At 32.6% G+C, this 13,904-nt stretch overlaps 1 protein-coding gene across 1 annotated transcript in view; it reads right to left on the reverse strand.

The window, feature by feature from the left end:
* Positions 1-9,922: 9,922 nt before the first annotated feature.
* The window catches only part of LOC122566444 (protein timeless homolog), a 247,359-nt gene continuing 243,377 nt past the window's right edge, over positions 9,923-13,904 (reverse strand). Inside the window, exons 23-28 of the mRNA XM_043723656.1 lie at positions 12,750-12,956; positions 11,629-11,913; positions 11,027-11,125; positions 10,615-10,770; positions 10,331-10,444; positions 9,923-10,240 (exon numbers count right to left, since the gene is read on the reverse strand). Coding sequence (XP_043579591.1) covers positions 10,020-10,240; positions 10,331-10,444; positions 10,615-10,770; positions 11,027-11,125; positions 11,629-11,913; positions 12,750-12,956 — 1,082 coding nt within the window. The 3' untranslated portion in view covers positions 9,923-10,019. The remainder of the gene's footprint in view (positions 10,241-10,330; positions 10,445-10,614; positions 10,771-11,026; positions 11,126-11,628; positions 11,914-12,749; positions 12,957-13,904) is intronic.

Here is a 13,904-nt window from a genome sequence, read left to right on the forward strand (position 1 = left end):
CCAATGCCTATAAAAGCATAAGATGGAATTTTAAAAAAAGGTATGTCTATACTTTTCAGAATGTTTAAAAATTAATAGTAGCATTTACATAATTCTGTCTTGTAATAGATTTTTGCGTCTGTTTCAAGTATGTCGCTGGTCTCAGTTTTATGAAATACCCTGTATTATTACGTTAAATATGTCGGAAACCATTATACATATTCTTATTCTTTTATTGTTTAATGAATATTAATAATATTCTATAAAATCGATAGTACGTGCTTTTATCTGGTGCCAGCTAAGTTGCTTTATCCGAAAGCTGAGTTTTTATAACTCATAAAGTTAATTGATGAACCTAGGCAATTGTTACAACCAACCTCATTAATTCTAATTGATTACACGACGAGCTGATTCATTATACTGAATGGATTACATAGTGACTAATTATATAAAACCATAAAACCACTTATAGTACTCGTACGATTTATTGTTCATTTTCATTTATTTATTGAATTAATTTTAAAGAAAGCTGTACAAATTCTTAGAATTTACTAAAAACTGTACAAAACAACACTACACTGCTCGCATTGCTCTATCAGATTCCTGTTTTCTCAAAGAAATTACTTCTTTATAACTGGTTTTTTAAAAAATGAATACTACTTTAAAGAACAATTTTGTTAACGTTATCGTCATCCGAAGAAGAGAGATATATTGTTTCGATGACCAATTTTAGATTATAACTATTATTCCAATATTACGATGTTTATAATTATCTTGTAAATACATATATATATATATATATAGTTCTATGTGTTATTTCATTCGTATGTTCAATTTAACATACGATATCCTTAGGAAAAATCCAACTTTATGAAAAATTACTTATTCTGTAGATTAGGAAAAAGGTAAGTTGGAACTTATAAATAGACTACTTCGTTTTCCTGCCTTTTGACCTTGAAGATTATTTTCATTATCATCATTAATATACATAATGTGTTCCGTCTAATATATAATATTCAATTCAACGTTCTTATGCTATTTCTTTATCGTAATACTTCTCGTCGCCTTCTTACGTTATTACAATTATAAAAAGAGATCTTACGCCTCGCTGTCAATTTATGTAACATTCCATAAATAAGATATCAGTGATAATTATATTTGTGACAACAGCGGTGCAGAAACGAACTTCTACCGTTCCTGTTATTCTGTTACAAAAATATCCTTGGTTCCGACTTTACCAGCTCTGATATGTTTTGCCGACCAGTGCTTATCTGCGTTCGATGCACTTCATATCTCTCGCCTGTGCTGATACGAGGAGCTTATTATCATTCGCCAGATAAAGAGTTTATCATTATCGGTTAAGTACAAACGTGTCGACGTAAGAATATTTTTATCTTCGATACAATTAATTATAATCGAATTTATCTTCAAATTTGTGCATATGTAACATACACTTAATATGTACAATAAAATTATAATTGTACTGTAATTATAATGGTACACACATATTATAACTGACTACCTGCGAACGTTTCATGTTTTCTGTTAAATTAAATAAAATAACTTAAATAACGTATTTTTCAAAATAAGCTTGGTAATATACTTTTTATAGATCAACGAGCGTTTCAACAGCTGCTGAAGAAAGATCTACGTGATCGACCGTGATGGTGTAGCCTGTGAGTGACGGCATCGCTAACATGCCAGACAAAGTACTTCTCCGCACTGACGTAGTAGCGAGGGCTGACGTATTATAACTTTTGTGACGTATTCTTAGTAAGAACGTGATGTCATAGATGCAACTAACCTACCGTAATCAAGAATATAATGGTGCATCAAACATAACCGGAGACTGGTAAATTTTAGGATTGGGAAAGTAGAAACAGCGCGTTGGTCGATCAAGCTGCAATCGCCGCTGCACAAAAGACATAAGACAAATTTTATCGAACAATTATTCTATTAATTAAATAAACTCTGATTGGTGAGATCGTTGAAAAGTTTAATTATAAATTATTAAATATGTTATTATTTACATTTATTTATTTATTTAATGCATGTAATATCTCTAATGAATATTTTGCCACTTATATAATAAGAACACGCGTGTATATGTTGTAATGAAAGATTTATACATAATAATATATTTGAGATTGCTGTAATTACACGTTTGAAGATATTTACAAATATTAAATTCTATTTACAAATTAACAAAATAGTTCGTTTTTGAACATAATTTAAATAATCGTTTCATTAAGTACATCGAAATATGAATTTTCATCGGAACACTAGTTTGGGCAATTAAAAACTAATTGTTGTAGAATATATTTAACTAGGTGATAATTATATATTAATAATATTGAAGAAATAATGGAAGTTTAGTTATTTACCCCGAGCTATTGTTTATTTATTTATTTATTTTATATATGCGAATATAATAAATCTATAGCATCTATAAATATGTTATAAGATGTCGAATTAAATGTTAAGCAAACTACACGATTTTATACCATTAATTTTGCAAATTTTATATGTTCATACTAGATTTTCTCGATACTCTCCTATTATCCAGTAACCTTAGCGGCCAGCAGCTTGCGTTAAAACCGTTTCAGCGAATACGAAGGTAGACATAGATAACAATAAATTATAAGAAATTTTGTTATAAAAAGTCGATTAAACGAATCTATAAGCCATACACGATCAGCAGCAAATAGGAGGTTAATGAGTTTTTATCATATTTATAACTCGTTTAACACATGAAGCATTGCGAAATTGTGAAAATATAATACAATACGTTCGTAATAAATTAAATGCAACAAATAAAATATTATTACCTGAATTATCAATAATATTGTATTATCTATTACTCCCGATCACCTAGCAGCAGAATTCTTTTTATTATCACGTTCGTAATGAAATTGACAATTTGCAGCGCGAACGAATAATAAATTTAAACATTACAGGTATTTGCAATATTATTTGTATAAAAATATAAATACAATATAATTACACACAATAATTTAATTTCTTGATAACTTCGATCGATTATGTAACGCATACGTATCGATAAAAGTAAAATAAATATAAAATTGTTTATTTAATGTTTAAAAACTATAGAGTGTAACGCGACAAGCGTACATGTAATGGAATCTACAGAGCGTTACAACGTGAGTTTTGCAGTTCATTTTGCAACTTACATTTTGCTGTAAATTTTGCAACAATAAATAATGAACGATTTAGGCCTACGACTTTCAGACGTCCACCGGTGTTCTAACGCAACCAACTCGTTGAATATCCCCGAGCTGAAGCCGAATCGAAATACCAAACGATACGCAAAGTACCGGCTTTTAAACAATGGATAAATGTTAATTGTTGTTAATAAAGAACACACATGTTGCTGATGCAACGGCGAACAGAGCCGCGGAAGAGGCTGCACCTGTAACACCAGTGCACGAAACGCAAACACACCTGGAACCTTTGACCTTTTCATCGACGCTCGGTCCTACCCTCTCCTCTCGACCACCCCTTTCCCTTACCCTTTCCCTTCGCTAGCTGCAGTTCGATGAAAATGTTGCACTCTGCGCAATGGTCTGCGGTGCAAATCAGGTTCTACCTCTTGCACCCTGAAAGGACCAGGAAATCGAGTTAACCAGCTTTGCAATCCCGTTTTCGTTGGTTGTTGCTTCATTTATTTAAATCCTTCGATGCTTCGGATTTAATGCTTCGAGAAAATGTAAAACGGCAATTTGTCAGTTTAAATGTTTCGCGACGATCATCCCCTGTATTGATTGTTAAGAGTACAAGCACTTTAAGAGACACAACAAAAATGAAATATTTTTTTCAACCCAAGTAATGCTATATCTATATTTTAAGATAAAAGATTAGGTATTAGTTAAAGGAAAATATTTAATTATTAAATAAACGTAGATCCCTACTCAACGTGCTATTGAAAGAAAACTGCCTCTTTCAACAGAATTATTGCTTTTATAGAAGTGTAAGTATTTCTGAGCATTTCAAATTGTCTTAAAGCGAATGAATAACTTTTTTCTCTGATACCTGAAGTTCGAAATCAACCGATATAGTGCAAGGATTGTGTAAAAGTACAGAAAATGAAATGCATGTTACTTTTTATAAATAATAAACGAATTCCATGAAACGAGTACATATTGAAATCGATCCCATTCCTAATAGTATTTCATGTTTTTATAAAAATCACGCAAGAAATTTGCATTTTATTAAGCATACATAATATATTAATAAATCAATCATAAAATGACGTGTTCACTGTTCACATAAACAGGTGAAAAATCAATCTCGTATATCCTTAAAAGACGCGATTCAATTACATAAACATTTCCTGGACATAATATTGCTTTGGTTAGTTAATTGTAAATAGTTAGATGTAATAGGCATCTATGATAGATATTATACTATACATAAGAGCGTATAATAAACACGTCTTGGCTGTATTCGAAGATTATTTTTCAACTATACTAATTATGTAATGTATCTAAAAGATTTTAAGAAGATAATTCTTGTCACAATACCTATACATACTCGTCTTTAAAAACTATTTATATAATACGAAGAAAACAATTAAGAAAAACAATTAAGTCGTTTCAATTGTTACTTTTCTTACAACATCACGATATCAAAATCAATTGCTAAATATACGCATAATTGTTAGAGTAACCACTATATCATAGAGAAAACGACATCTTTACAAAAGCATAGTATAACTTTACAACCTTTTATATAAAATATATAAATTATAAAAAGAAGTTCCTTATAATCGTACAATATAAAAATCGATTGAAAATGCGAAGTAAAACGATAAAAACAGCTATGTAAAACTTATGACTAGTTATACATTCACGACATACTCTCAGATAAGAATATGTAAAACAAGCTCAACATAATATCACACGAGTATACTTAAATAAACAAGAAAAATTGACAAGTAAATAAAAAATAGTGGTTTAACATTATTGAGAAAACGAAGGCCGAAAGAAAAGAAGAAAAATCGGAACAAAATATCCAAAGTTAGCCCGAAGATCCAGAAACGCTAGAGTCGTCTCTGCTGTCGTACACAGCACGCACACATAGACATCGGTTGGCACACAAGGAAACATTTAGTTAGTTAAAATATTTTCACGTTGCGAAATCTGCGGAGCAAAGCGGATCGAGGGTTGGCCCGGACATCAATAGCCATCAATCATCTGAAAATTTCGGCAACGCGCTGGACAACGCGAGAGATAGGATACTATCACCATAGTAGAGTTGTTCGGGACCATCGAATGAGGATGGGAGGAGGTGAGTGGCAAAGGGGGAGGGACCAGGAGGAACGTTCGATACCTCCAAAAACGCGGGCCAAGCCAGTACCGAAGCACCTGCATGAATTCAGTTGCCGCGCTTACGATGCTTCGTGTATGCTTCGCTGTGATATCTGCACTCGTAGGTATGCGTGAACTTGTGATAAACATGAAGACAGGCTGATATGAGGGTGCGTGAGCAATCATGCAAGAAGCAGATACAGATATATGCCGCCAAAGAAAAGGGGCAACGTATAAAATAATAATAATAGGATTCGCGGTGGAGTTCGAATAATAATGAAATAATGCAAAACATCGTGTTCTTCGGGTTTTTCATTTGGTATTTTAAGTGAATATTCAGGAGATAATTGCTTGACGATACGAAATGGATGATATTCATTTGGACTATTCAGGGGATTATTTTTTGTTATAACTTACTTATGAAAGTAAGTGTTAGACTAACATCATTTTTTAAACGAAATGGACTATTCGGTGTATCGTATTCTGTAAAAACCATTTAAAACTTCTCTGTCTAGATATATAATTTGTTCGTGACTCACAAAAATGTTGCACGTATGAATTGTACATCTTCAACTATGTAGCTAAGTTTAGGTGGAAGTAAGTTCTGGGTGTTTAAGAAATGATGGAGTTTTTGAAAAGAAGGGACTAAAGTCTAGAAGGTAAGATCCAAAGCGTTGCAACGAATATTATTCGCAACATTCCAAATATTGATTCTTTTAATATCCATAAATAACGGAAGATAAAGATAATTTATATCCGAGACTGTCGTTATATCTACGTACTATACAATCTCCTATTTTCCACATTTGTTTTATCATCATGTGCCATTATCATTGTCAAATCTACTTCATATAAATCGTTCTACAAGAGCGTAATACAACGAACGACGTACTGTAAAAGAAAACACGATCAACAATTTACAATACACGTGTACAAATAAGACAATATGATAATTATTATATAAACAAATGTATTATATAAACAAATATATTATATAAACAAGTGCCTCCATCGTCCCCGTGCCATCACGCTAATCAGCTTCTCATCTGTTTTCTATATCAGCAAGTATGAATGTATAGTCATTCGCTTTTCACTAGTCAGAGAAGAGGTAGCAACCTACTCGAAGTCATGCTATTCTAGTACAAAGGCGACTATTCGTAGATGACACGCGCAGTTGGCGCGCATGGAAGCTCAAATTACAGGCGGTGACGACGTGACGTACCACCAATTACTGTGAAGGCGCCATTTTTACGAAGGATAACAGGTTGGCTAAACTATTGGTTAAAAACAACCATAATGAAAAAGTACACTTGTTTGCAACGAATAATAAGACAAAATGCTTGTAAGATGAATTGTATTATTTTCCATCGTTAAATAAATACGATTTAAATTGAATAAAAATTATGATATAAATTATTAAAAGATATTAAATTAAAATAAATTAAATTGAATATTTACATATGGCTCATCGAAATTTCTACTATAACATTTATACATATATTTTTTTATATATATTTATATACTTGTATACATATACAAACACACATTTGTAATTTGTTCTACAAAGTTTGTTCTAAAAAATGTATTTTATATAATCGTGAAAAAATTTCACTTAAATGAATATTTGAATTACGGGCACTATTACATTCTACGCATTTTATCATCCGTTAAATCATTGTCTAATTCCCATTTCTCAATAATTTTGATATTATGTATAATATCGGATTTTTAAGTTTCGTTCAATTATACATAGATGTGATGCGATCTATTTGTATTACAAATGAATTGAGACGAATGAATAGTCGAAGGAAACTATTCTACAAATTGATCGTTTCGTACAATGATTTAAAAAACTATGATAATAATATTAGCATGTAACAACAATTAGCATGTAAGACAATATTGATAATACTGATAAATACTAAGAATATTGTTCTTGGTTTATCATATATACACCACTTATGATAACTAGAAGTTACTTTAAGTTTGAATGTTCCGTAATTTTCCATTGTTTCACCTATCCTGGCTACTTCTATGACATTTAAAAAATCATCAAAACGCTTCATTCCTCATGTTCGACTGCAGTAGATTATCCACTCGATCATTAATTCACTCACTCGTACATACTAAATGCGATATAATAATTATCAAGATTGTTAGAAACGGGCCGGAAAGTATGGAGGGGAGAAAGAGAGGATGCTATCCGCCTACAACCGTATAAGGAGCCCGCGCATCTATTAGGAGAGTACGCGATCCAGATAGGTTATACCTTGCTCTCTTATTTTCCTGAGCTCCTGGTACTATAGCCACGTGTTTCTGGCACGTCAATCTGCCAGTGTACCACGCTATAAGCAGACATCTACGTACTTCATGCAAGCCTGGTAGTTGGAAGTTGTGATTAGAATGCACGTGGCCTTGCGGAATCTCTATTGACGCAATCGTCAATAATACTTCTGATACCCTATACCCGTAAGAACTTTTGAAGCAAGCAAATAATTGAAATTCAAATTGTATTCTTTATATAAGGCGTAATCTGAATATTGTACGAGACTCCTGACGCATAGGTATCGATTTTGTCAGTATTTCATTAAATTTGTATAATTTCGATGCTATATGGTGTAAGCTGTGAAAAGATTTTTCAAAATTCCTTTTCTTATGTATTAATTACTCTTAGAAAATTGCATTACTAGTTCATATCGGAGGACACCGGAGTATTTTCTTACGTTTGTTGTAGTAGCCAATTGTTAATATCTATGCGTAAGTAATTACGTTTTACGAATGTGCTACATGATATTTATATTTGGAAATGACTCTACTTAAATAATAATGAATAACATAACAACAGATTGAAATTAAAGAATAATAAATTAATCTCCGTATCACTGAATTAATTTTCGCTTTCGTATAATTTATTGTGCCGTACATTTTGTTTCATTGAATAATAATTTTATTATAAAGCTTTAGATATAGTAATAATGTACTATGTATAACATGTATGTTTGCATATGCGAATTTGATAAATAAAATAAAATAAATATATTATACCAATAATATACAATATATAATAATATAGTATAATAACAATATATTTATTATTGAATCGAGCAAGCGTTCATTTTCACCTCATATGATTTCTTTAATTTGGCGTGTTTCTAAGGAAAGTTGCTTTTTGTAATAGTGAATGTAAGTTAAATTGTAAATTAAACACTATTCCATTGAACCTTGTCCAATAATTATTTCTATTAGTTTTCTAATGATTAATCACTTTTCTATTAACGTTCGATGTATTATGGAAACGTAAAGAACGACTTGTCATTTCATATATAAGTTTTGGAAGCTGATATAACAATTAACATGTTTTATTTTACATCTCATATATAGAGAGAAATTCCCGTAAAGAAAACTTATGTTAATTAAATATATAAATCAAACCATTTTCTTCTAATTATTATCTGCTGTACATACAAAATATTATACAATAACACACATACGTGTGTGTGCCATAATTTCTTAAGCATAACAGGTATAAATACGATATTTTCTATCTTAATAAAACATATAATAGCTCAACTGATATAATATCTCAAAAATATGAAAAATTCATTAAAATACAAATGTTAGAAGACTAAAGGTATTAAAATAATAAAATATGAAAATGCTAGAACAATCAATTCAAAATGCTCGTAATCAAGATTCGATACATAACACCATGTATTCACTTGATTCTACCATCATCGTTTTAAATATATACATATGTATATCTGTATCTACATATATGAAACAGAAGTTAGACATATATATATATATATATAACCATGCAATGTTATTCATAGTTCTTATCGCGGCATGAGCGCCTGATAATCAATCCGCGGCTCGCGAAGTCCTTGCGGCCACATTACGCGTCGTCGTACGAACGTAGCCGCGATCGCGTCGTTGAAGGCGTGTGGAAAAACGTAAAGGGCTAGTCTTCGGCCGTGATTATATTTCGATACGTGCGTGCTTACTTAGGTATCGTTGACACTCGCCAAGACTCCTCACCTGCCCATCAAAAGACGTAAAGTCATCCACATTGGCCAACCAAGGAACAGGATTGCACGTGAGAAAGGAGGTAATGCGGTAACCTAGATGGCGCAGTGGTAGATGCGCGGTAACGATGCGCAGGACACGTTGCGACTCTTATATCTTTATGTACGCCTAGTAGTTACTTGGCGAAATGTGGACGCCTTTCGGGAACTGTTTTTCTTGGCACCCTGAAGTGTACCCCGGGTGCGTCCAATTACCTGTGAGGGCATATTAGGTGACGAAGGAGACTGCAGCGGCATACTTTGTCAGGTCATGAACGCCAGAATCTTGGAAATAGCCACCTTAAACTGTTTTACCCTCGCATACGTCGGTAAGATCATTTTCACCGTTTGTGTCACTTCTCCAGCGCTACTCAGCTTTGTATGGCTACAGAGCTGCGACTTTGAATTTCAATTTTCTGAAAATTTTAATTTTTTGTTAAATTACATAGTAATCTTTTCTCAAAACTTTGAACTACATAATAATATATACTTAAATATAAAATAATCTTTACATTCCTTTTAATGCAGGGAATAAAAATATGTGCAATGTTATGGTGAAGGATAGGTTGTCTTTATTTTCACAAATTATAAAAACACATAGCAAAGAGTGAAATAGAAATGTTAAAAGGTACGAGAGTCTTCTCTTCCATTAATCTTCATCGTCGCTAATTATTCTATGAGTTGACCTGTGTTGATTACGTTGGTTTTGCGCTGGTTCTTCCTCGTCGTCACTAATTATCGTTTTAATGCTTTTCTGCCTGGTAGCTTGAGACGTTAGTGGCTCCTCTTCCTCGTCGCTATCCAGCAGACGACGTTTTTTCACGGTATCATTTTTCTCGTCATCGGATCGCGGTCTTTTCCCGTCATCTACTATAAATTTACAGATAAGGAATAATTATAAAACAGAATATAACATTTCCTATATTCTTCATTTTATACAGCTGTTAGTTTTCTTTCTACCTTCAGCCACTTCAGCATTATCAGCATTGCTCTTTATTTCCAATTCAGAATCAGACGAATCATCGAATGCAATAATACGTCCATCAAACTTTCTCTTTCCAGATTTTGATTTTTCTACAATTAATGGAGAATATTAGATTTGATTTGGTTGAGATATTGATCAATTGCCGAATAGATTTGCTGGTAAATCTCTGAAGTTCAAAATGTTTAACTAGTTCCCTCAACAGAGGGCAGAGGAAGGTCCCCTCAACATAGTTGTCTCGTTGGAATGCAGAAATACATACCGACTGGCTGTGAGTCATTTGCTTTTGCTTCCTCCATTTCTACATCATCACATTCAGTCGGCGATGAGAGAACTGTGGTCTTTTTCAATGGCTTCGGCGTAGAATTAACGTTAGTTTCCATATCAGAATCGCGGGAAGTTGATGGCTGTGGCTCAGCTAAAAATATACAACAAAGTATTTAACGGCTGATAGTCAACGTTACTTAATTTTACAGATATCTTTAAAAAATTTACATATGTTTAGAAAAATTTTCGAAAGACAGTGGGTACTCCATTATTACGTTATAAGTACATATCCCATTATTAAATTATATAAATTATAATAAAAATTAGATTAAGATGTAAGAGAGAATAAAAACAGTTAGAAAGTATCAGTATTAAACATTGTAAGCAAATTTATGGAAGTTACGTACCTTTAGAGGTGAAATATTTTTTAATATTTTCTAAAACGTCTTCATCATCGCTTTCACTGTTTCTATCGTTATCAGATTCCATCTTCACTGACGTCGCCTCTGATTATAAAATACAAAAGAAGATATTAAACAAATGTAGTGCATAGCAATCTATTATACGCGTATTCGCATTTATTTAAAAGCATATAATCATTACTAGATTTAATGACATAAAGAATTTTAATAAAAGTAATTGAAAATATTGTTTTATTGCTTGGGAAGCTTAGAAAACGAAGAGATTACCTACATATGTACACACAATCTATCGTTTAAATTTCAATTTCAAAATATTTGCAGATATTGAAAATCGTATTAACGACTGAATGAATTTATTATTTCATACAGTACTTATTGCAATATCATATTTTTATAACTTCTATTTTTATATAATTGTTACTAAAAATTTCTATTAGTCACGTTAAACAATTTCTTCCTTCTTACAATAACACGTCCATTTTCTTTCCTCAAAGAACAAAATGTTTAATCCTACAGCATTATACAAATCAAAAGTGTTCTTATTTTCTAGAAATAGTTATGTATACAAAAGAGAAAAGACATAATACCTTCGGTAATGAAGTTTCCTGCTAACGAAGACTCGATAAGATTACAGCGCTTCTGAATCATCGATCTAGGCATATTAGACGGTATGCGCCAATAAGATTCTTGTTCATCAGCAGGAGGTGTGAATCCCATAGCTCGAATAAGCTTCTGGAAGCTCGGTGAATCCATCGCAGCAGACGAATAATCTGTCAGCGGGACTAAGGGGATACCTTCGCAGCTTTCCTCGTCTCGATCGTCCAGGACATCTAGTAGGGATTCCTTGATCCATTCTAAAGCGTCGCTCATATCTGATTTACCAAAATGTCTGTTATTACGTTTTTCCATAAGAATGAGTATATTAGTAATACAAAGAGTTTGAAATAAATTATAAGAACAATTCATTTTCATATTGATAATTCGAATAAATATGCTAGATATAACCCTCGAACTTCTCCTAGATAATAATAAATAATGAACTCGTGCAATAAATTAGTTTATTACTTTCTCGGATGAATAACTCATCCATTTCTTTCAATCTATTAATTTCTCGTTATCTCGATTGCAATATTTCGATTAAGATTTTATAAATCAATATGTAAATTTGTCTTCAATTCTTGTCTGGAAATCTCTTCTTACAAGAGGTCTTTTCAGTAAAACAGTTTCTCTATACTGTTGAATCTTTGAAGAAACTCTAAATGTAAATCATGTGATAAAACAGTCGAAAGTTGAAGAGATTAATTTTGCCTCAAGTGTCATTGAAACCTGTGTCACTGCCTGAAAGCAATGGTATTTTGATAGATGACAAGCACATTGGTTCGACATAAAAGAAGTACAGGGTCGTTCTGTAACCATGTCTTTGCCAAAATCCATGGGGATAAACTGGTATTTCGCGTGCTACATTTGTACCGCAAACAGGGGTCTCTTTGACAAATCATTACTTTTCCCGATCTATTTCTTTTCGCTCTTGAACGATCACTGCAGATCATCCTGCCCTTTCGCGCCCTCGAAACACATTCCTTGTGCGTCGGTGTAAAAGAGGAGAGCATAATGTTCCAAATATCTACCCTGAATTTTATTCTCATAAATCACTGAGACCATACTGTGTAAAATCGACGAAAGAGGGAGTGATACGGGTATTACTCACTTTTTTCGATGACATCCTTCAAGAGTCCGGATAATTGTGCATCCGTGTAAACCATCGTTGGCTGTTTTTTCGCATTTTTCTTCTTTCCCTTGTTCGTTGGTTTATTGGGAGCCACGTTCCTATTGCTCGAGGATTTACCAGCTTCTTCGTCGCTACTTTCATCCTCGTCGGAATTACTGGCAGACTGCGTTTCCCACGACGATTTACCTTTTTACAAAGTAACGGGAAATGAATATAAACGTTTTTCGATATGGATTCTTTCGGTTCCAGGCATTTGCGAAAAATGTATTTGAAATACATACATTCGTGATAGGAAAGTCATGTTGCATAAAAATATAGATGTACGTGCGTTAATCCGTTACCATGATCGTGATTAGTCGAGAAATATGTTGTTCAATATTTCCAGATTAATATCTTTTTGTTTACTTGTCTTCTTGAAAAAGTCTGTTAATCATCAAGCTGTCTGTTAATTCGCTTTTGCAATTTTATTTGATTCGTATACAAATTTATTATTTTGCGATATCTTATCTGAAAGTAATATAGCAATTTAAGGAAAATGATAGAGGGCACAATAACCGAATAGGAACCGAAACAAAATATTAGGAAATATATTAAAATGGTAGGGAAGAAATAGAATCTTAAGATTCTGAAAATTTGAAAATTCTTTCTGTCTTTCGAGAGTGAATCAATGCATCATGAAGTCGGAGGAGTACAAGAAATTCCAAAATTACGATGCTCAAGTTAAGACCGTAAACGACTACGTTACATATCCGCGTATTACGCTGCAACGAGTTCTTAAAATATTCGAGCAACCATCCAAAACAAGATGTTTTCAAAGAATCTTAGAAAAAGAAATTAAAACTTGAACATTGTATTGCACTAGTGGCAAAAACGGATGATATTCCTGTAACTTCGTAATTTTCGAACTTTGCAAGTTGAAATTTCCAAAGCTCGGCGAAGTTCATTAACTTTAATGAAATTCGAAGAAATTTAAACGTTCGCCGAATGAACACAAAATGAACGTGAAAGTAATAAATGAATCGATTTCGTTGTGCGTCGCTCGTGAAGTACAATCACAAAGAAAAGGAATTTGCACGAGCGTGGTGGAAAATGAACATGTAATTAATTTGCTACAGGCTTGACATGTATCGGTTT

The sequence above is a fragment of the Bombus pyrosoma genome, linkage group LG4 (assembly GCF_014825855.1).
Source record: "Bombus pyrosoma isolate SC7728 linkage group LG4, ASM1482585v1, whole genome shotgun sequence".
NCBI lineage: Eukaryota > Metazoa > Arthropoda > Insecta > Hymenoptera > Apidae > Bombus > Bombus pyrosoma.